This window comes from Gobius niger (assembly GCF_951799975.1).
Source record: "Gobius niger genome assembly, chromosome: 2".
Lineage (NCBI taxonomy): Eukaryota > Metazoa > Chordata > Actinopteri > Gobiiformes > Gobiidae > Gobius > Gobius niger.
In genome coordinates, this window is record NC_136853.1 from 26049783 (window position 1) to 26067073 (window position 17291).

The 17291-nt window shown below is 40.2% G+C and overlaps 1 protein-coding gene across 2 annotated transcripts in view; it reads right to left on the minus strand.

Annotated features, from left to right (window-relative positions):
• gfra2b (GDNF family receptor alpha 2b) overlaps window positions 1–17291 on the minus strand; it is a 69251-nt gene that overhangs the window by 41121 nt on the left and 10839 nt on the right. The window contains exon 3 of one of the 2 annotated variants that reach the window (XM_079551229.1): window positions 2022–2099. The exons of the other annotated variant lie outside the window; for it this stretch is intronic. Within the exon in view, the coding sequence (XP_079407355.1) occupies window positions 2022–2099 (78 nt within the window). The remainder of the gene's footprint in view (window positions 1–2021; window positions 2100–17291) is intronic. 2 annotated transcript variants of the gene reach the window in all.

Here is a 17291-nt window from a genome sequence, read left to right on the forward strand (position 1 = left end):
AATCAGCCACTGTGCCGTTGGGTGGCTATGTGTAATACATATATTACTGTTTTCAGGATAAATACAGCCTACGTTTGTTTGGTTGGTGAGTGTAAATTCTCTCTGAACTCCCTTAAACACATAAGGATTCATACTGGAATAGTTTGTCACACGTTCCCTGTCCCTCTAATCAATTTGAGCCGCTGCTAGCTCAAACCGACTTGAATGTTTCAGTGTTCTTTCTTGTGCCATTGCAATTTAACAGTCTCCATATCCCCTCACCTCATCTTACTCAATTAGCCTCCCACCTTGCACACACACATACACATTACTTGCTTGTCTGTTTGAATTTCTCAGTTTTCATCTGATCAAATGTTCATTCCTGAATCACACCTCCACATTCAGTTGACAGGCTCTTAAAAACAAAAAGTGCAGATTAAGAGGAAAAGTACTGCTTGTTTTATGTTTTCTTTGTAACTCTTCAGACAGCCCCACCTACACCTTCCTAACCCCGTGGTGACAACAACCAGAAAGTTACGTCATCTCCAGCTGATCCATTAAAAGTACATCACCCACACAATGGACTGAGTTCATTTGCAAAAACAGATAAGCCGTTAAAAAAACCTCAACGTATGCTTGCAAGTTTCTCTTTCTCATTTTTCACTAGTTTTTAGTTAAATTAATACAACCATAGCTTCACAAGTGTCATGTAGAGTACAGCAACAAATATCCAAAACGATTCTGATTTCTTTTTAAAGCCGGGATGCAGTGGGAACCAGATGTTTACATACACTTTATGTACATGTAAACAACACGAGGCAACAGCACGCTGGATCGGGCGTACACAAACAAACAGCTGACATTATGCAAGACTGTTTTGAGCACACAAATTGGCAGGTATTTAAGGATGCAACCACATATGATTTACAGTCACATTAATGGCAAGTAGTACTAATGTATAGTGCAAAAACGTTTTACTGCCACTGCTTATAAATAGTGCTGAATGCGCACAGCATTAATGTTTTTTGATAAAGATGAGTTTAAGCCTCGCTCTTGCGTTCACCTTGTGTTTAATGGTCGGACACTCTCCTTGTTGAGCTCCGCCGCTTCACCTCTTTAAGGGACTGACCCACGAGAAGAGAAGGAAAAAGCTTTCATGATGCACAGGTTATATGAAATTCAAATCCTTTTGTAATGAGAGAGTTAGGAGAAACACTGCTGTGGGAAGTACGGTACACTGAGCGCTATTCTCTACCTCTTCTTACTGAGGACTTTGATTATGATACAATTCTTTTCTTATGTGAAGTCTGGTCATTACTATTCACATGGTATCCCCTGTCCCACTCCCCCTTAGGAGTGCCTGTTTCAGATCGAACGGAGGAACCCCGCCTACAGGGACTGGACAGGAAGAACTGAAGCTCCAACAAGGACTGGACATTCTACGATCTTGACCATTGACTGATTGATTAATTGAGAGCAAATGTGTGTGTGCCCAAAGATTTAGGTGGGTCCATAAGTGTGACTTTTCTTTCACTTGGGGTTTTCTTGGTTATGTGGATTTGTGTTTTGCCATTCGTATGTTCCCCTGGCTGCCTGTGGTGCACTTCACTTGTTGTTCTTATATGGTGAAAGATAGGTGGTGAAACATGCTAACTAGTCCTGACACGCATTCACCAACCTCAGAACACAGATGCGAAGGATTTTCCCTACTTAAGAATGTGTCGTGAATCTGGCGCAGTCTCCTGACACTGCTTTATACGGATTTTAAGAAGATGTTCATGAATGACGCCCAGTGCCTCTAACCAAGCCTGGTGCCACTGTGGGAACCATCCCGAAGAGCTGGAGGAATAACGCTTAGATAGGAAAGTTTGGGCATCGCTGCCTCCGTGACCCGACCCCAGACAAAACGGAAGGATCTTTTTTTTAATGGTCATATGCCCTCAATATGCCAACTATGACAGGATAAAATCATTCAACCCAACCATCAAACAAATTGCAACATTCTGAAGACAAACTCTCAGGGACATTCATGTGGTGTGTACCTGAGATGATGGAGGCGAACTGGAACTCCTCAGAGAAGTTGATGGGCTCATAGGGAGATGTCTCGTAAAACTCCTCTCCTGTGGCAAAAGAGAACAGCGTGAAGTTTAAACAGTGGGACACAGAATTTGTAATGCAAAAAAATCACTCAAAGCCTTTTACATGCAACCTGCCTTCAAAGCACACTGAAGCTAGTGTCCAAGAATTATTTTGGAGATGCAGAAAAGTACTTTTGCTATTAGTACAAGAAAAGGCTGGGTGGTATATCATGGTTTTACCATACCCTAGCACTCATTTCGTTTCATACAAGGGTCTGGATCTTCACAATTGAGCTCCGTTATCAGGTGGGAGGGGTGAACTCCTTTGAAACGATTGGATCTGATTTTTGCTGGCGTTGTTGGTCGTGACGTATATGTAATGTGCCCGTGTGAGTGAAGCAGCTATCATAACTCTATCATAACTCTATCATAACTCTATCATAACTCTTGGGCACATTCCTTACGCACTTCAAGGCTTCAGTTTCAATTTCTGGATATTTGGGAGCCAAGCCAGAACGGATTGAAGAGCTTCCATTACTTTCGTATCCGCCGCCATGGCCAAACTACAACCAGCAGATCGGCGCAAATGCTTGACGTCACCAACAACACCCGCCTCCCCCGCTCGCTGAAGGGTAGGTTGAAATGCAAGAGAGCGGGTGCTTCACACGTCAGATTCATACCAGGTGCGCAGGAGAAGTCGTGCGTGAAGCTCGTAACATGTGAAAAAATTTAACTCCCGCACACTGTGAAACTTGCAGAAAGTGAGGTTTATTACAACATTTCGGCTCTAGGCCTTCTTCAGGCAAATGGCTATAGAGTGGTAAAGAGCCACCTTAAAAGGGGAGTGGCCGATGACGCAAAAATGACAGCGTCCAAAATAAAAGGTGCACAGGCCATATAACATAGACACCCAATCCGTGCACATACAATATATATACATCAATATATCAAACTATATACCGAATCTAAGTAGGATGTAGTATACATATGGGAAACAAATATCACAGTCAGTCTAAAGAGGATTTTTCTTTTTTGTTTAGCTCCATTTAAGCAATTTTGTTCACTACTATGGAACTAAAGATAGGGAATTTATTACCAAACAGGAGGCTTATGTTTGGGAATGTTTTGGATAAATATAAGAACTTGTCTCACAACCACTAAAACACAATTAAGAACAAATAGCAAGAAATTATTTAGGCTTTTTACAAAACAAAACAAAATTGTAAATTATATAAATGACCATGTGGGCAATTTTTGAACAAAAAGTTATGAAAAAATACTGAGGTCCGGTAACCTCATGGCGGCTCCGGCCATAAATGCACAGGTCTTTGTGCTTCATTTTTGTGCAATCTGTCAGTCCGTCCAACGATAAGCCTCCTGTTTTACTGGTTAAGCCCTTTTACACCGTTTGACAGAGCCATGTTTTCATTTGAGTGCTCTGGGAGGTGATGGTGGCATAGCCTCAGACACACTGCTACGCTGCGAAAGAGGTACGGAAAAATGAGCTGCGGGCTAGATTTAATTGTTTGGCGGACCGGATCTGACCCCCGGGCCGCATATTGAATAGACTCAGCTAGTGCTACATCATAGTGCACAGGTTTGAACAATCAGTCATAGATAAACAGAAGAATTCTTTATATTTTTGATTCAAAGCATTATATGTATGGTTTATATGTGTACACAAGTAAATATTTTACCAGCAAATTATAGCAGATGTAATATTACATTGTAGATGTCTTGGTTTGTTTTTGTTTCTGGTTATTTGGAACTAGTTTATTCTCGCTTACAATTGCTTTTCCAGACCTAAATGGGATAATTCTGTGTTACAAACTATATGTATGTATATTCAATACATTAACTTAAGTCACTTACTTTGACACAATTTAAATATATAACTAGAGAGGAGCACAAACTGAACAAACTGAAGAACAGTCTAATCTGTGAGAAGAAGTAACTGTTGTTTCTCTATTATTCACACACATTGTTCTTTAAAGTGAGTCCCCCTCTTAACTTTCTTAATGTGTTTTAAAGTCTCAAAGTGACTCCAGAAATACCTCTGTGGCATTGACGTCTCAGCTTAACTTCCACCTAAAAGCACTTGATCAAAGAGTCTGCTTTCTTTGTACTTTTAGCAATAAATGGACACAGGATTAGAGCTCACAACAGCCGGCTCTTTTATCTCCCAGGTAAACCCTCAGTAAAAAGTGGTTTATTCCTGCTTCCATTCAGTGATGTGACACTTTTATTGGCGTCGACTGGAACAGCGCGTGCCGAGCCCAGCACAACCGATCAACAACTTCTCCAGATAGAGAGGACTATTTGTCTCTCATCTTTTTTCGTCACATTATGCCAATACTGCCAATGGAGAATGGCAAAATCGAGTGCAATCATAAGCTACGGAACATTTGTGTGCACTCAGCAGTAAGTGCGACCTCCCACTTTGTAAGTGGAGTGCACTGTGTCCTCACTGAGAGAGGCACACCGACACATGCGACTTTCCAAATGGGGACTTGGTTGACTGCTATATGATAGAGCTACAAAACAGAGTGTTGTATGTTGAATGTTGTAACTGGTGATGCAATCTAAGTGGTTGATGATGATTGTCTGAAAGCCTATTTGTTCAGCGCTAGTATTTCCGAAATGCACTTGAACGCGGCTTTCGCCCCATCACGTGAACTGCGCCTGTACTGAGGATGCGGCACGTTGCTCAGTTGTTCACACTCAGGGAATAACTGTGTTTTTGTGTGCGTTTTAAGAACAATAAGTAAGTTTATGTTACTGTTGCATGTTTGTAGTGCTTTGAGATGAATATTGTGAAGTTTATGTATGTTAACGTAAGTTAAATTTTACTTGTTGAATTGCGTGACCTATTAGTGGATTCACGATGCCGCAGCATGTTTTACTTTGCGACATGTTTCCTATGTGCAATAATTAGCCTTTTATATGTGGATTTAGACCCTATTTATGTTTAAGATTTAGATATGCTACTGTGTTTGAATGCTGTGCATGTACTATCTATTTGTTGGTACCTGAGTGCTATTGTGCTACATGCCAAACCACTCCATACTTTATATTACAGTGTTAGATTTCCATTTTGCAGCAAATTCAAGCCTCTTCTCTGTTATCATGCCAGAAAGGTCAAGGAGATAGCTTGGCTAGCCAGACCGACTTCCTTTCAGCATGAAAGAAAGTGGGTCTGGACCACGATTGCCAGGTCTCTGCAGCCAAACCCGCCTAATAATAACTGAAAAATCGTCCAACATCCACAGTCATACGGCGGGATTTGTCAATGTTTTTACCAGTTTACCAGAGTCCATGTGCGACTGCGATGATGAGAAACATCACCTTCCTGAAAAAGCAGCTCTTTTAAAAGCAGTGCTTTTACTAATAAATAAGCTTAACGCGACAAGGCTTATGAAGTTGCCCTATTCTGAGGTCTAACTGTGGACCTGGCAACCCTGGACACACACGGATGACAGGTTTCTGATTGCCGGCTGTGACATAGCCATACCAATCACAGCCGTCGCACAGAATTCACAAGAAAAGGTCAGACACGAGTAGTCCTAACCACCACACTAAAACACCCAAATAAACCAGGGAGCTGTACCACTATCGCTGGCGGGCATGTTTACAAGTGAGCTTGCAGCAAACAATAAAAAGACACAGCAGATTTTATGTGAAAAGTGGCAAAGGCTGTTCACCGCTGGGGTATGTTATGGGTATGTTCTTATTAAGGTGTGCCCTCACCTCCACTCAGTATGGTGGCACTGGTGGAAAACAACCCAGAGCTCTTCCAGGAAACAGGCAAGTTAAAGGACTTTTAAGTCAACTCCACATTGACATCACTGTCCATCCTCCATGTCAACCACATAGACGAGTGCCATTTCACATTTGCCAAAGAGCGGAAAAAGAGCAAGAAAAGCTTGAAGAATGTGACATCATAGCGACTTTGACAGGCCCAACGCCATGGGTCGCAGCGATAGTGACTGATAATGACTGTGTTACTGCAATACAACTTGAGCGTCACATCACACTAATGATAGACAAGGTCACCAGCTGGCGCTCCATCCTGACAGCAGATATCATTTATACTAGCCAAGGCCTCCGCAGATACAAACGTCTGAACTTCGGCATTTCTTCAGCAGTAGAAGTATTTGAAAATGCCATCTGCCGAGCACTACAAGGGATTAAAGACCCTCAGCGACGAAACAATCGTGCGCGGTAAAACACAGACTGATCACGGCAAAAGCCTACAGCAGTGTTTCACAGATTAAAAGATGAAGGCCTCACCCTCAACTGAGACAAGTGTGAGTTCAACAAGTCCAGGCTTGAGTGTTTCAGATTCATTTTCCATGCACGGAGGACATGAGCTGACTCCAAAAAGGTGTCTGCCATGAAAGAAGCCAGCGCACCAGACGACACCACAGACGTGAGAAGCCTCGGCACTCGGTTTGAAAAACAAATGGCCGGTAAATATAAAGTCTGTCGGCCAAAACCTCTGGAGAAAAAAATACTCATTTCACTTAAGTCAGTGATTGGTATTACAAAGTGTTTTTGAGACTAAACTGACTGAGGTTATGCGCACAACTTTGTTTGTACTTGGAGCTGTGTTTGCGTCTTTCTCACCTAGAACTTCTTTCACTAGAAATATAAAATGCTTTAATATATATAATTGTATTAGGCTACATTGTATTGATAATGTGGCACAATTTTTGTACTGGCGAAAGTGTCCGGCAAAATTAAAAGTCTAGCGGGACTTCTGCTCGGCTTGGCAACTTACTGAGCTCGTCTTTTCAAAGGACTTTGGGGACTCTTAGCCTCACCATGTCTCTGGGGCTCAGAGTAAGCCAAAGCGCTGCATGGTATAAAAGACCGCCTACCCAGTGATACTATCATGTCGTACTTTCATCCAGACACGCAAACTGAACTTGTTGGCCATAGGGACTATTATATACCAACTCAGTAAGCAGGGGGAAAGACACACAATAACATATGCCAGCCACGCACTCAGTTACGTAGAAAAACGTTACTCACAGACTGAACGAGAGGAACTAGCAGTACTGTGAAGCTGTGAACATTCCTCGTGCTAATTTTTCCATACGTGCTGTTCGCTGTTTCATAAACTAGATGGAAAAATATACAAACTTCTTTGTGAATTAAACAGAAATTAAAAAGGCGACGGGACTCTCTGAGAATGTAATTCCCTCGCCAGAGTACGCTACAAACATTACACCGCGCAGATATCGGGCTTGGTCTGGGGTTCAGGTTGCTTCAGTGTAGATGTTGCTCTTAGCAGGGGAGACGGGGACAGACAAGAGGGGACCTGAGCAGCCAAATGCTGCCCCCCAAATAGTGAATGCTCCTTAAGGCTCCCCTTCATTATTATTATTTTTATTTTTTTTCACATTTGATCACCTCCACATCTGCAACGTAACCATTACATGCTTACTTACATGAAACAAAACCTTTGTGAACTCAATTGTGATACATCATACATAAAAATAACAGTCCCCTAAAAGATGATTGAATCCACCAAAACATTTCACCTTAACCCATGGCCATCTCCAAAGTCAAAGTTCAGTTGGTGTCAACATGAGCTTTCTTTCCCCTTCAACAAATTGCCTCTGTAAAGCTGTGTAATCTCTCCTCAAACCTCCCCCAAGCCAACATTGTTCCTTTCTGCACATCATACCAAGCAGTCTAAATGTATATGTAATATGTAATATGTAGTGTGCATTATTATTCAGCTGACAAAATGGTCATCAAAATATCGTTGCTCTGTCACATTCTGAGTCTCATCTACCCCAGGGACTGTAGCAGCATCTCAATTAGTGAACTGTATTCACATCCAATCATCTGCAGTAGAGTCATTTAAAGGTTCTGCTCACCCGTTCGTTAAATGATTTCACAGTTTGCAGTATCATCACAAGGTTAATTATTACTCTCATGTTCTTAGATTATGAGCCATAAACCCATGTGAGTGTGACAGCGCTGTGTGTCAATGGAGGGAAGGAGGGATTTACCTGAAGCTATACACATGCACACATTCTTCAAGCTCAGACACAACTTCTATGTTACGAGACTGGGTTCATGAGAACGTTACGAAAAGAGATTTTGACATAACTTGTGATAATCAATAGAGATGAAATATGAAATATGAACACAATAAAAATTACTGTTACTTTTATAAAGTACAAACCAATATATTATTTAAACATTGGTGGCTAACTCTTTACCAAATATTCCTTCAAGTACTTTTAAGCCGTATACAATCAGCATGTGGAATGTAGCACAATAAAATAAAGAAAGAGAACTGGTGCTTACATATAAGACAATTGTCTGTGCAGAGAGGACATGAGACAGTTGTCAAGTGTCGTGTAAATTGTGCTGATTGCGTTACATGGTTTTGCTTTAAATTACCTTCCTGGCTCGCATCTGCATAATTACAACAAAGCAAGAGATTGTGTGGATGATGACAGACTGAGAAAGTGTGGCAGCTCATGAATGTAGTAAGTCGTACATTTTATAACAAGCACTATATGTGTGACATTGTGTATAGAGCTTTCACTGGCTTTTTTCATTACAATGATCACTGATCATAGATGCTTTAGACCAACATAACACATTGTTTGAGGCTCATGTCTTCAACATTTTAATAATTTCACTTAAAAAATTAGCACAGTGTTAGCATTGGCGGTACGTCCTCAACTCTGTATCACCATGAACTCTGGATGAGACATGATGAACTCAAGTGGACAATCGAAATGTGCGAAGGGTCTTTGAAAGCTAGAAATCGATTTAGGCAAGAGCTGAGAGATTTTACTCAACTACCTCTTAGAACTTAGAAGAACCTTTAAGTCTGACTATTCTTTCTTTTATTTAATAGATTTAATTTTGCACACTTCTACTTCATGCTCTTGCTATCCTGGAATTGTGCGTAGAATTTTGTAATTATGTTAACATATAACATATGTTAATATATTTGAATATGTCAGATTATTGTTTTTCATTTTTCATTCGTGTTGTGTGGCCCGGGCTCAGAACAGTTTTCAACACTGTTACACCCCTAGTGTTTAAATACACTCTCAGTCGACAAGAAGCGGCTGCTGTCCTGCCCTGAAGCCATAAAATAGTAAATGGTCTCAATTTATACACTTTTACCCAGCGTTTTACATCAAGGAACCACTCAGCCACTCACACTCTTATTCACACAACAATGTACGCAGACACTTGTACTTAAGCAGTTTCCTTGAATTTTCCTATATCGATGAAAAAAATGAAAATCTAAAATCCTCATGTTTGAAAAATGCACAAGGTGCATGTAGTGGTTGTACACTAATAATCTAAAAATAAACATTTTCTGCATATTTTAGCTATCTATCTACGTTTACCCCACAAGCTTCTGGCCACATAGAAAAAGATTGAATTATGATTTTGTGTTGGGGAGCAGAAACAGCCTCGAGCTGCTCGGCTTTGTGTCGCTTCGTCTTGTAGTCTGCTTAAACAGGGCGCAAATGTAATTGAGCCTTACATAGTGCTTTGCTTCAAAAACATGTGCTGTGTGTTTGCGACCTTCATCTCCAAGAGATAAAAACCTCTAAGAGTGAAGATTAGCGCTAGAGCTCCAGACACAAACTGTGAAGTGTCTAGGTAGTGCACTGTCAGCAGGATACCAAATCAGCCGATAAACACAGAAATCTGACCACTTAAGTGCCTTTGCTCACAGATAATCAATAATATGGCTCACATGGTCACACTGTGAGTGAACTTCACACAGAAATAAGACTAGAGTTTGTATTTGTACAATAGATTTGAGTATGAATATAAAGACAAAGACATATATGACATATATGAGAGAAACAAACTGTAAGACAATACTACATAAAACTCTAGATATTGTGATTTTTATTCACATTGAATTTCTGTTGCCTAATAAATCAAAGTCTTCTTCACCCCTATAGCTCCTGTATTTTATTGTTACTATTTAATTACCTAAAATATCTAGACTAAGTTTTTAGTCTATTTCTAAGCCAAATATGCATGATACAGTGGGTTGCATAAGTATCCGCCCCTTTTAACTTTGTGCTATGGATCACAAACATGAATATATTTAATTGAAATTGTATGGAAAAAAAACACACTAAATTGAGAAGTGAAATTAAATTTATGTCAGTTTGGTAGTATGTCCAGTATCCAGTGTTGTGTGTGTGTGTCTATGTGAGAACAGAGCTGAGAATACGAGGGGTAAACAGTGAACTGTGGCGTCTCTCTGTGGAGCAATACTAATCAGACGGCAGCTCACTCATTAGCTTGCATGCTAAGTACCTTGCTCATTAGCTTGCTTGCTGAACACATCGGTCATTAGTGAGACTGGTAAATTAGTCATTTATTTGACTGCATACTAAACACCAATGTCAGTGTTAACTGTCTAATTTAGCAGGATGAACTCTAATTACCTCTGAGATTAGGTGCTTACACAATATAGTCCCTGAATACTTCTAGACACAAAATATTAGTGGTATGTTAAAGTGGACACAGGGCGCCAAATTGACTTGGACCGGCCCTGCTCCAAGTGGTGGTTTACCGAAATGTCATTTTTGTGTGTCGTTACACCCCTTTAAAACAGCAGTGGTTGCCTTATTGGTTCAGATGAGGGGATATAATGTTAGAACATAATTAGCTCAGCTCTCCTTTGCTTTTTTCAGCATTAGCTTTGGTTCAGCACTATTTATTTTTGTGCTGTACCCATTATGCTTTTAATGACAAAATAATTACATTTTGATGTAAACGCAGATGCTCTGAACCAGGAGGTCTCCGGTGGTGAAAAGCACGGGACAAGGACATGATGTGTCCTGACCCAAACAAGCACAGATACAGAAATACAGAGCAGCGTCGGTCAGGAATCTCTCTGTGGAGACATTCAGCGGTTCAGCTTCATTATGCAGTGTGTGAACGCTTAATTACAAACCACATTTGCTGCTAGTCTGGCAAGTCCAGAACGATAACCCTCTGTATTTGTTTTGTACACAGGGATATCAGTCTGGTCACCACAATCAGATTTGTTTATTATTCACGTGTTGTTAGCGAGCAGCATTATTACACTTGGGATGTGGAAGACTCCTAAATAACAGGATGGCACACGGGAGAATAACTTATTTCCAATTTGCGGTAAATTATTTACAATAAATGCATATCACGGCAGGTGAGCTTTGTGATTTATAACCCTGTTATAACCCGATTCGCTAATTGGATCCTTCCTGTTTGCTTGTGTCACCCTTGTTAACTGAATAGTCAAGAATCTTTCAATATAGCATCCAAATGGCTTCAAAATGTTTCAATACTCTAGTTGGGTTCTACAGGATCGTAAGGAGACTGGCAGTGGTAACTAAACTATACTATAACTAGAAATCTCCAACCGCAATTGAGATACTGACAACGACGTAAGAAAAATAATTAAATGTATTCAAAATGTTGAATATGTGAATCGCCTTAAATAAAACATGAACAAAAATGTGCAAATCCTTTAAAACTATACCGTCCCTTTAAGTGCACCAAGTCACACCGTCCAAGTTAGTTTGATTGTTGAGTTTTTTCTACTTTTCTGAAGTATTGTATGTATGTATATGTGTGGTATCAGGCCTGACCCCCCAAAAAGTATAAATAAATATAAATATAAATCTCTATTTCAGCATGTTGTGTTTTCTTTTCATAGCAATAAAAAAAAATTGGCCAATAAACAATATATTAAGAAAAAACATTTCAGTGTAAATCAAATGACCTGTGTAAAACAAATGGCACACTACGAACTCGTGACGGATCAATGACAATACTGTGCACATGGTGAGTTAGCTTAAACTTCACATGCAAGAGCATTAGCTTACTTCTCACAGAGCAACCAGGGCTAACAATTCATTAGCAGCTTTTGGCAATCACATTGCTCACAAAATAGTATATTCTGACTGGTTTTATATCTCTAAAGTATTCCCAATCATTAAAGTACAAGTCTCACCAGGATTTTCTTCAACAAAACTACATTCAGTCTTATCGACTCAACAGGTTACAGGACTGAACTTCCACAACACCTTTGTGCATTTATAAAACAAATAAAAGCTATTGTACTCATTCGACACAGAGAGAATGTGAGCCTCGCTCCGTGCAGACAGATGCTGTAGGAAAAAAAAAAAACTCGCTCTGAGCCACGCCCCCTTTTGGGGGAATCAAGAGTTAAAAATTGCATTGGTGTGTATGTGGGAACAGGGGTCATTTCTCGGTTTGAGGATAAAATATTACAAACCAGAGATCAGAACCACAGGAAATTACCCATTCTTGAAGATCATTCTTGATGATCAACACATCAACTCACTCAACACCCATTCACGAGTGCAATAAAGGAACCTCACAGCGTTGTATATGGAGCCCCCTATACGTACTCGACATTACTGAAAGAAAAGATCCAGAACGTTGTGACACAAATGGATTAAATTAGTAAGTTTGACATATAGCTAACTATTGTAACTGATACGTCTATTAACTGTTTTTTATTTATTTATTGGTTTAGCAAAGGCCACAAGTTCTTTTTTCTCTTCCCAGTAACACTGTGTCCCCGTTTCTTACAGAATTCTTCTAAAACATCGATTTTCAACGCTCAAAATATTCAATGTCTGTGTCACACTCGGTCATGTTAACAGTTTGGGATACGATCTGGGTAGTCCTGACCTTTAACCTGGACCAGCATGCTTTGCGCTCGGTGAGACGCCGAATCCAACGTCTTTAATCTGTAAATATTCAGACATATTACACGTGCTCAGCGTTAGGCCTAATTAATGATTCTCTGGGTTTTAAAACGCACATTAACGTTAGCAATAGCGGCGAGAAGATTAGCTGCTGAACCACGTATGATTTGCTCTTAATAGCTACAAAACTACATCATAGGCTGTATGATTTTAATGTGATAACAATATAAAAAGGGACAGACTAAAAGCTGAAGCTGTAGTAACATTATAAAGCAACTAGAGAAAAGGTTACACAAGCAAGTGTCACTGACACAGTGGGTTTCGCTGCTCAGTTGAAACATGTTAACCGTTTTCTCTGTGAATTATCTGAAGCAACATGTCACTTCCATGACTTCCTTTTCACAAAACAAATAAGACTTTTTTTCATGTGTAAATTAAAAGTTCACTGACAATCTTTCCTCATTCATTTCTGTGAATGAGCTGCTGATATCCCCAACAATAGGGGAAGTGACATCACCAACAGCTGTTTCATAAAAAACATATACATTTTGTCATGTTTACAACCATAAACATAAAGATTTTATTTCGATTTTTTTTTACAGAACGTTCACACACAAGTAACAGACAACTGTGAAGTGAAAGCAAAATGATACATGATTCTGTAATTTTTCAAAAAATAGAAAAGTGAAAAGTGGGGCGTGCATAAGTATTCATACAGCATTTTTCTGAGTGCATTAAATTGCCTTTATAACATTCCTCATGACTCCAGAATGTTCACTCCTTGGCCTAACCATTAAATAGAGGCCACCTGTGTGTAATCTACTCTCAGTTTAATTTCAGCTGTTCTTTTAGGCCCTCAGAGCTTTGGTCGGAGTGGATTGGTCACTAAACAACATCATGAAGGCCGAGGAGCAAACCAGAGAGGTCAGGGATAAAGCTGTGGAGAAGTTTAAAGGAGCGTTAAGTTATACAAAGATTTCCCAAGATTTTAACATCTCACGGAGCACTGTTCAATCCATAATTCAGAAATGGAAAGAGTAAAGCACCACTGCCAACTTACCAAGACACGGTTGTTCACCTAAACTAACAAACTGAACAAGGAGAACACTTGTCAGAAATACAACCAAGTGCCCCAAGATAACTCTGGAGGAGCTGTGAAGTGCTGCCGCTGAGCTGGGGGAATCTGTACATGGGACAACTATAAGTCGTATCTACACAAATCTGGCCTTCATGGACGAGTGGAAGAAGAAAGCCATTATTGAAAGGAGGCCACAAGAAATCCCGTTTGAAGTTTGCTAGAAGTCATATGGAGGACACAGCTCCATGTGGAAGAAGGAGCTTTGGTCAGATGAGACAAAAATTGAACTTTTTGGCCCAAATGCAAAACGTTATGTATGGAGCAAAACTGACACTGCTCATCGTCCTGAGTGCACCATCCCCAGTGTCAGATATGGGGGGGAGCATCATGCTGTGGGGCTGCTTTTCCTCACCGGGGACTGGGGAGATTGTAAGAATAGTTGGGAACATGGATGGAGCCAAATACAGGGACATTTTGGAGGAAAACCTGCTGGAGTCAGCAAGAGAACTGAGGCTGGGGCGGAGATTCACCTTCCAGCAGGACAATGACCCGAAGCACAAAGATAAATCTACAATGGAATGGTTTAAAAACAAACATATTAATGTGTTAGAATGGCCCTGTCAAAGTCCTGACCTAAATCCTATTGAAAATCTGTGGAAAGACCTGAAAACTGCTGTTCACAAACGCTCTTCTTCAAATCTGACAAAGCTTGAGTTGTTTTGTAAAGAGGAATGGGCTAAAATGTCAGTCTCTACATGTGCTAATCTTGTAGAGTCAAACCCCAAAAGACTTGCTGCTGTTATTGCAGCAAAAGGGGATTCCACAAAGGATTAATTCACGCCCCACTTTTCGGTTTCCTATTTTTTGAAAATAACAGAATCATGCATCATTTTGCTTTCACTTCACAGGTGTCTGTTACTTGTGTGTGAACGTTCAGTAAAAAAAATCTAAATAAAATCTTTATGTTTATGGTTGTAAACATGACAAAATGTGCAAAAGTTCAAGGTGCATTAGTACTTTTGAGAGGCACTGTAATATTGAACTACGAAAAGCACTCCTACTGCAGCCACTGACTTCATTTACTCAAACATGAACCACAATAACGACATGAAGCCACACAGAAAACAGGCGATGATGAATTTTCCATTTTCAGATTTATCTTACACAACTACAGCTTCATTACAGAAATAAGACAATGCTCTGGTCAAATATTCCACCAAATCCTGTCCGTTGGTTCATCGTCAGAGAGATCCAGCCGCATTAACAGGCAATGTATGCAAATTAGCTCTGTGGCTTTAGTTTCTACTAAATGAAAGCAAGAGCACAAGCACCTTCATTTAGGCCATTTATTGAGGCGGCTCTTTAAAACAGTGACATGGGGGACGTCGACGCACATCCAGTTTGGGCTTAGACCTCTTACCAATCTGCTCGTTTTGGATGTACCCCAGATCTCGCTCTTTCTTCTTTCCATAAAAGTACATTTTTCACATCTACTGCACTGTTAATAAAATGTGTGTCATGCCTGCTTGGTGTGAAATGATACATCTTCCACAAAACACTGTAAAGCAAAACAAGCAGCATCCATGTCTTAATACAACTCCACTCTGGGTCAAAGCTCCTGGACTCTGTCTGAGACTACACCTCAGGAGCTCCAGGCAACAGACTCATTTTATGTAACAAGTTTTACACGGTGCTTTAGTCCCACCAGGCGCTCAGTGCAGGGGTTAAACATTCAGCAGGCCTTGGGAGAGGCACCTCAACTAATGCTGTAGCTTTGGGCCTGTCCCCGTCTATGTGTGGCCTCCTCAGAGACAGAGCCCGCAGTCTCTGTACATTATGCACTCAGACTGGTGCAGACAGGACCCCCCAAGTCATACCCTTGTCTCATTAAGAACATTTATTTCTCTCCTCAAGCGAAAATCCTTCAACAGTTTGAATGTATGACCCTTTTATCTGCTTAATATTTGACACTGAACAAGTTGAACGTTATTATAAAAAGACCTTTATACACTACTATGCTTTGGTTTTCATTGTAGCAAATTATAATTAATACCATGAAAGGGTTCTTTAATCTTTTCATCTTTACACTGTCTTTAATATTTGTTTCGTGTGCACATCTTGCACAATAATACTGCTCACTTGTACGATAATGCCATGATGTCCAAAAGGCTGAAAATAAAAGTATCTCAGTGATTCAGTTTTGTGTGCAATAACACATTAATATTATTATTATTGATGTTTTTTTTTTCTTATTGGCATTTGTCGAGAAACACTGGCTAAGCCTGATGACACCTGCACTCACTTTCAATGGGGAATAGAATATCTAATTGTGAATCATCAAATGAATTAAATGACTTGCAAATTGGGCCCATGGGCACTCTGATTACATTTGGTTAATCGGAGGGCACTCGTCAAGGTCACACAGTCACATCTATCTTGCTCTCGTCTTATCTCTGCACTGTTTTTACACCGAGTCAATACTACTTCCGCTCAATAACAAACTACATTGCGCCTGTGGCTACAATGTTAAGATTTCATCCAAAACTGATCTGAAGTTGGATCAGATTCCCCCTAAAGCAAACTGACTGAATACAAAACCATACCATGGAACAGAACCGCTTTGCCCTGCTTTGTCTGAAAGTTCCACCGCACATGCTCCCAGGGCTAGTGTCACGTGTAAAACGCATTTTAACTTTTTATTGCATAATTTTACAGGATTTAAGCCTAACCCTAACCCTAACCTTAAGGTGCTTTGATTATGAACAGTTTTACATGAAAAATGCAAGTTGAAGAATGTGCCGATAGTTCTGCACATGCACAGCAACACCAAGCCGTGTGTTTCCATGTTACACTGGCTATTGCTGAAACCTGCTGAGCGTAAACAGGAAATAGACCACAGATTTAGCTCCTTAATGGCTGAGGAAATAGGAAGTGAGGTGGACTCGAAAGGCAATAAGGTCAGTAATGACTCCATTTTGACACTGGGAGATGTGTCCGGTAACTATTATGACTATTCAGGAGACCGGTATGGGGAGGAAATGAGTTACAAATACTAAGAAGATTAGTCAGTAATTGATATTATGTTTGAAAAAAAAAAGAAACAAATCCTTTAAATTTGTGGCTTTTGCAAATGTAGTTATTTACAGGTATTTTTATTTTATTTTTAGAAAAACATATTTACCATTATTGTGAAGGCTCTCATTCGCCCAGGAAGTATTGGCAAGGCAAGTTTATTTGTAAAGCATTCATCGTACTGAAGCTAAATCGTCGACTGGACTGGGTTAAGGAGTTGAGGAGGCAGAATTGAATATTGAAAAACATTCTCACCCTGAACCCCCAATATTTACAGGGATCACAATGGTCACATACACCCACACACCCACACACCCCACCCTCCGTCTACACACACCCCTCATGCACACA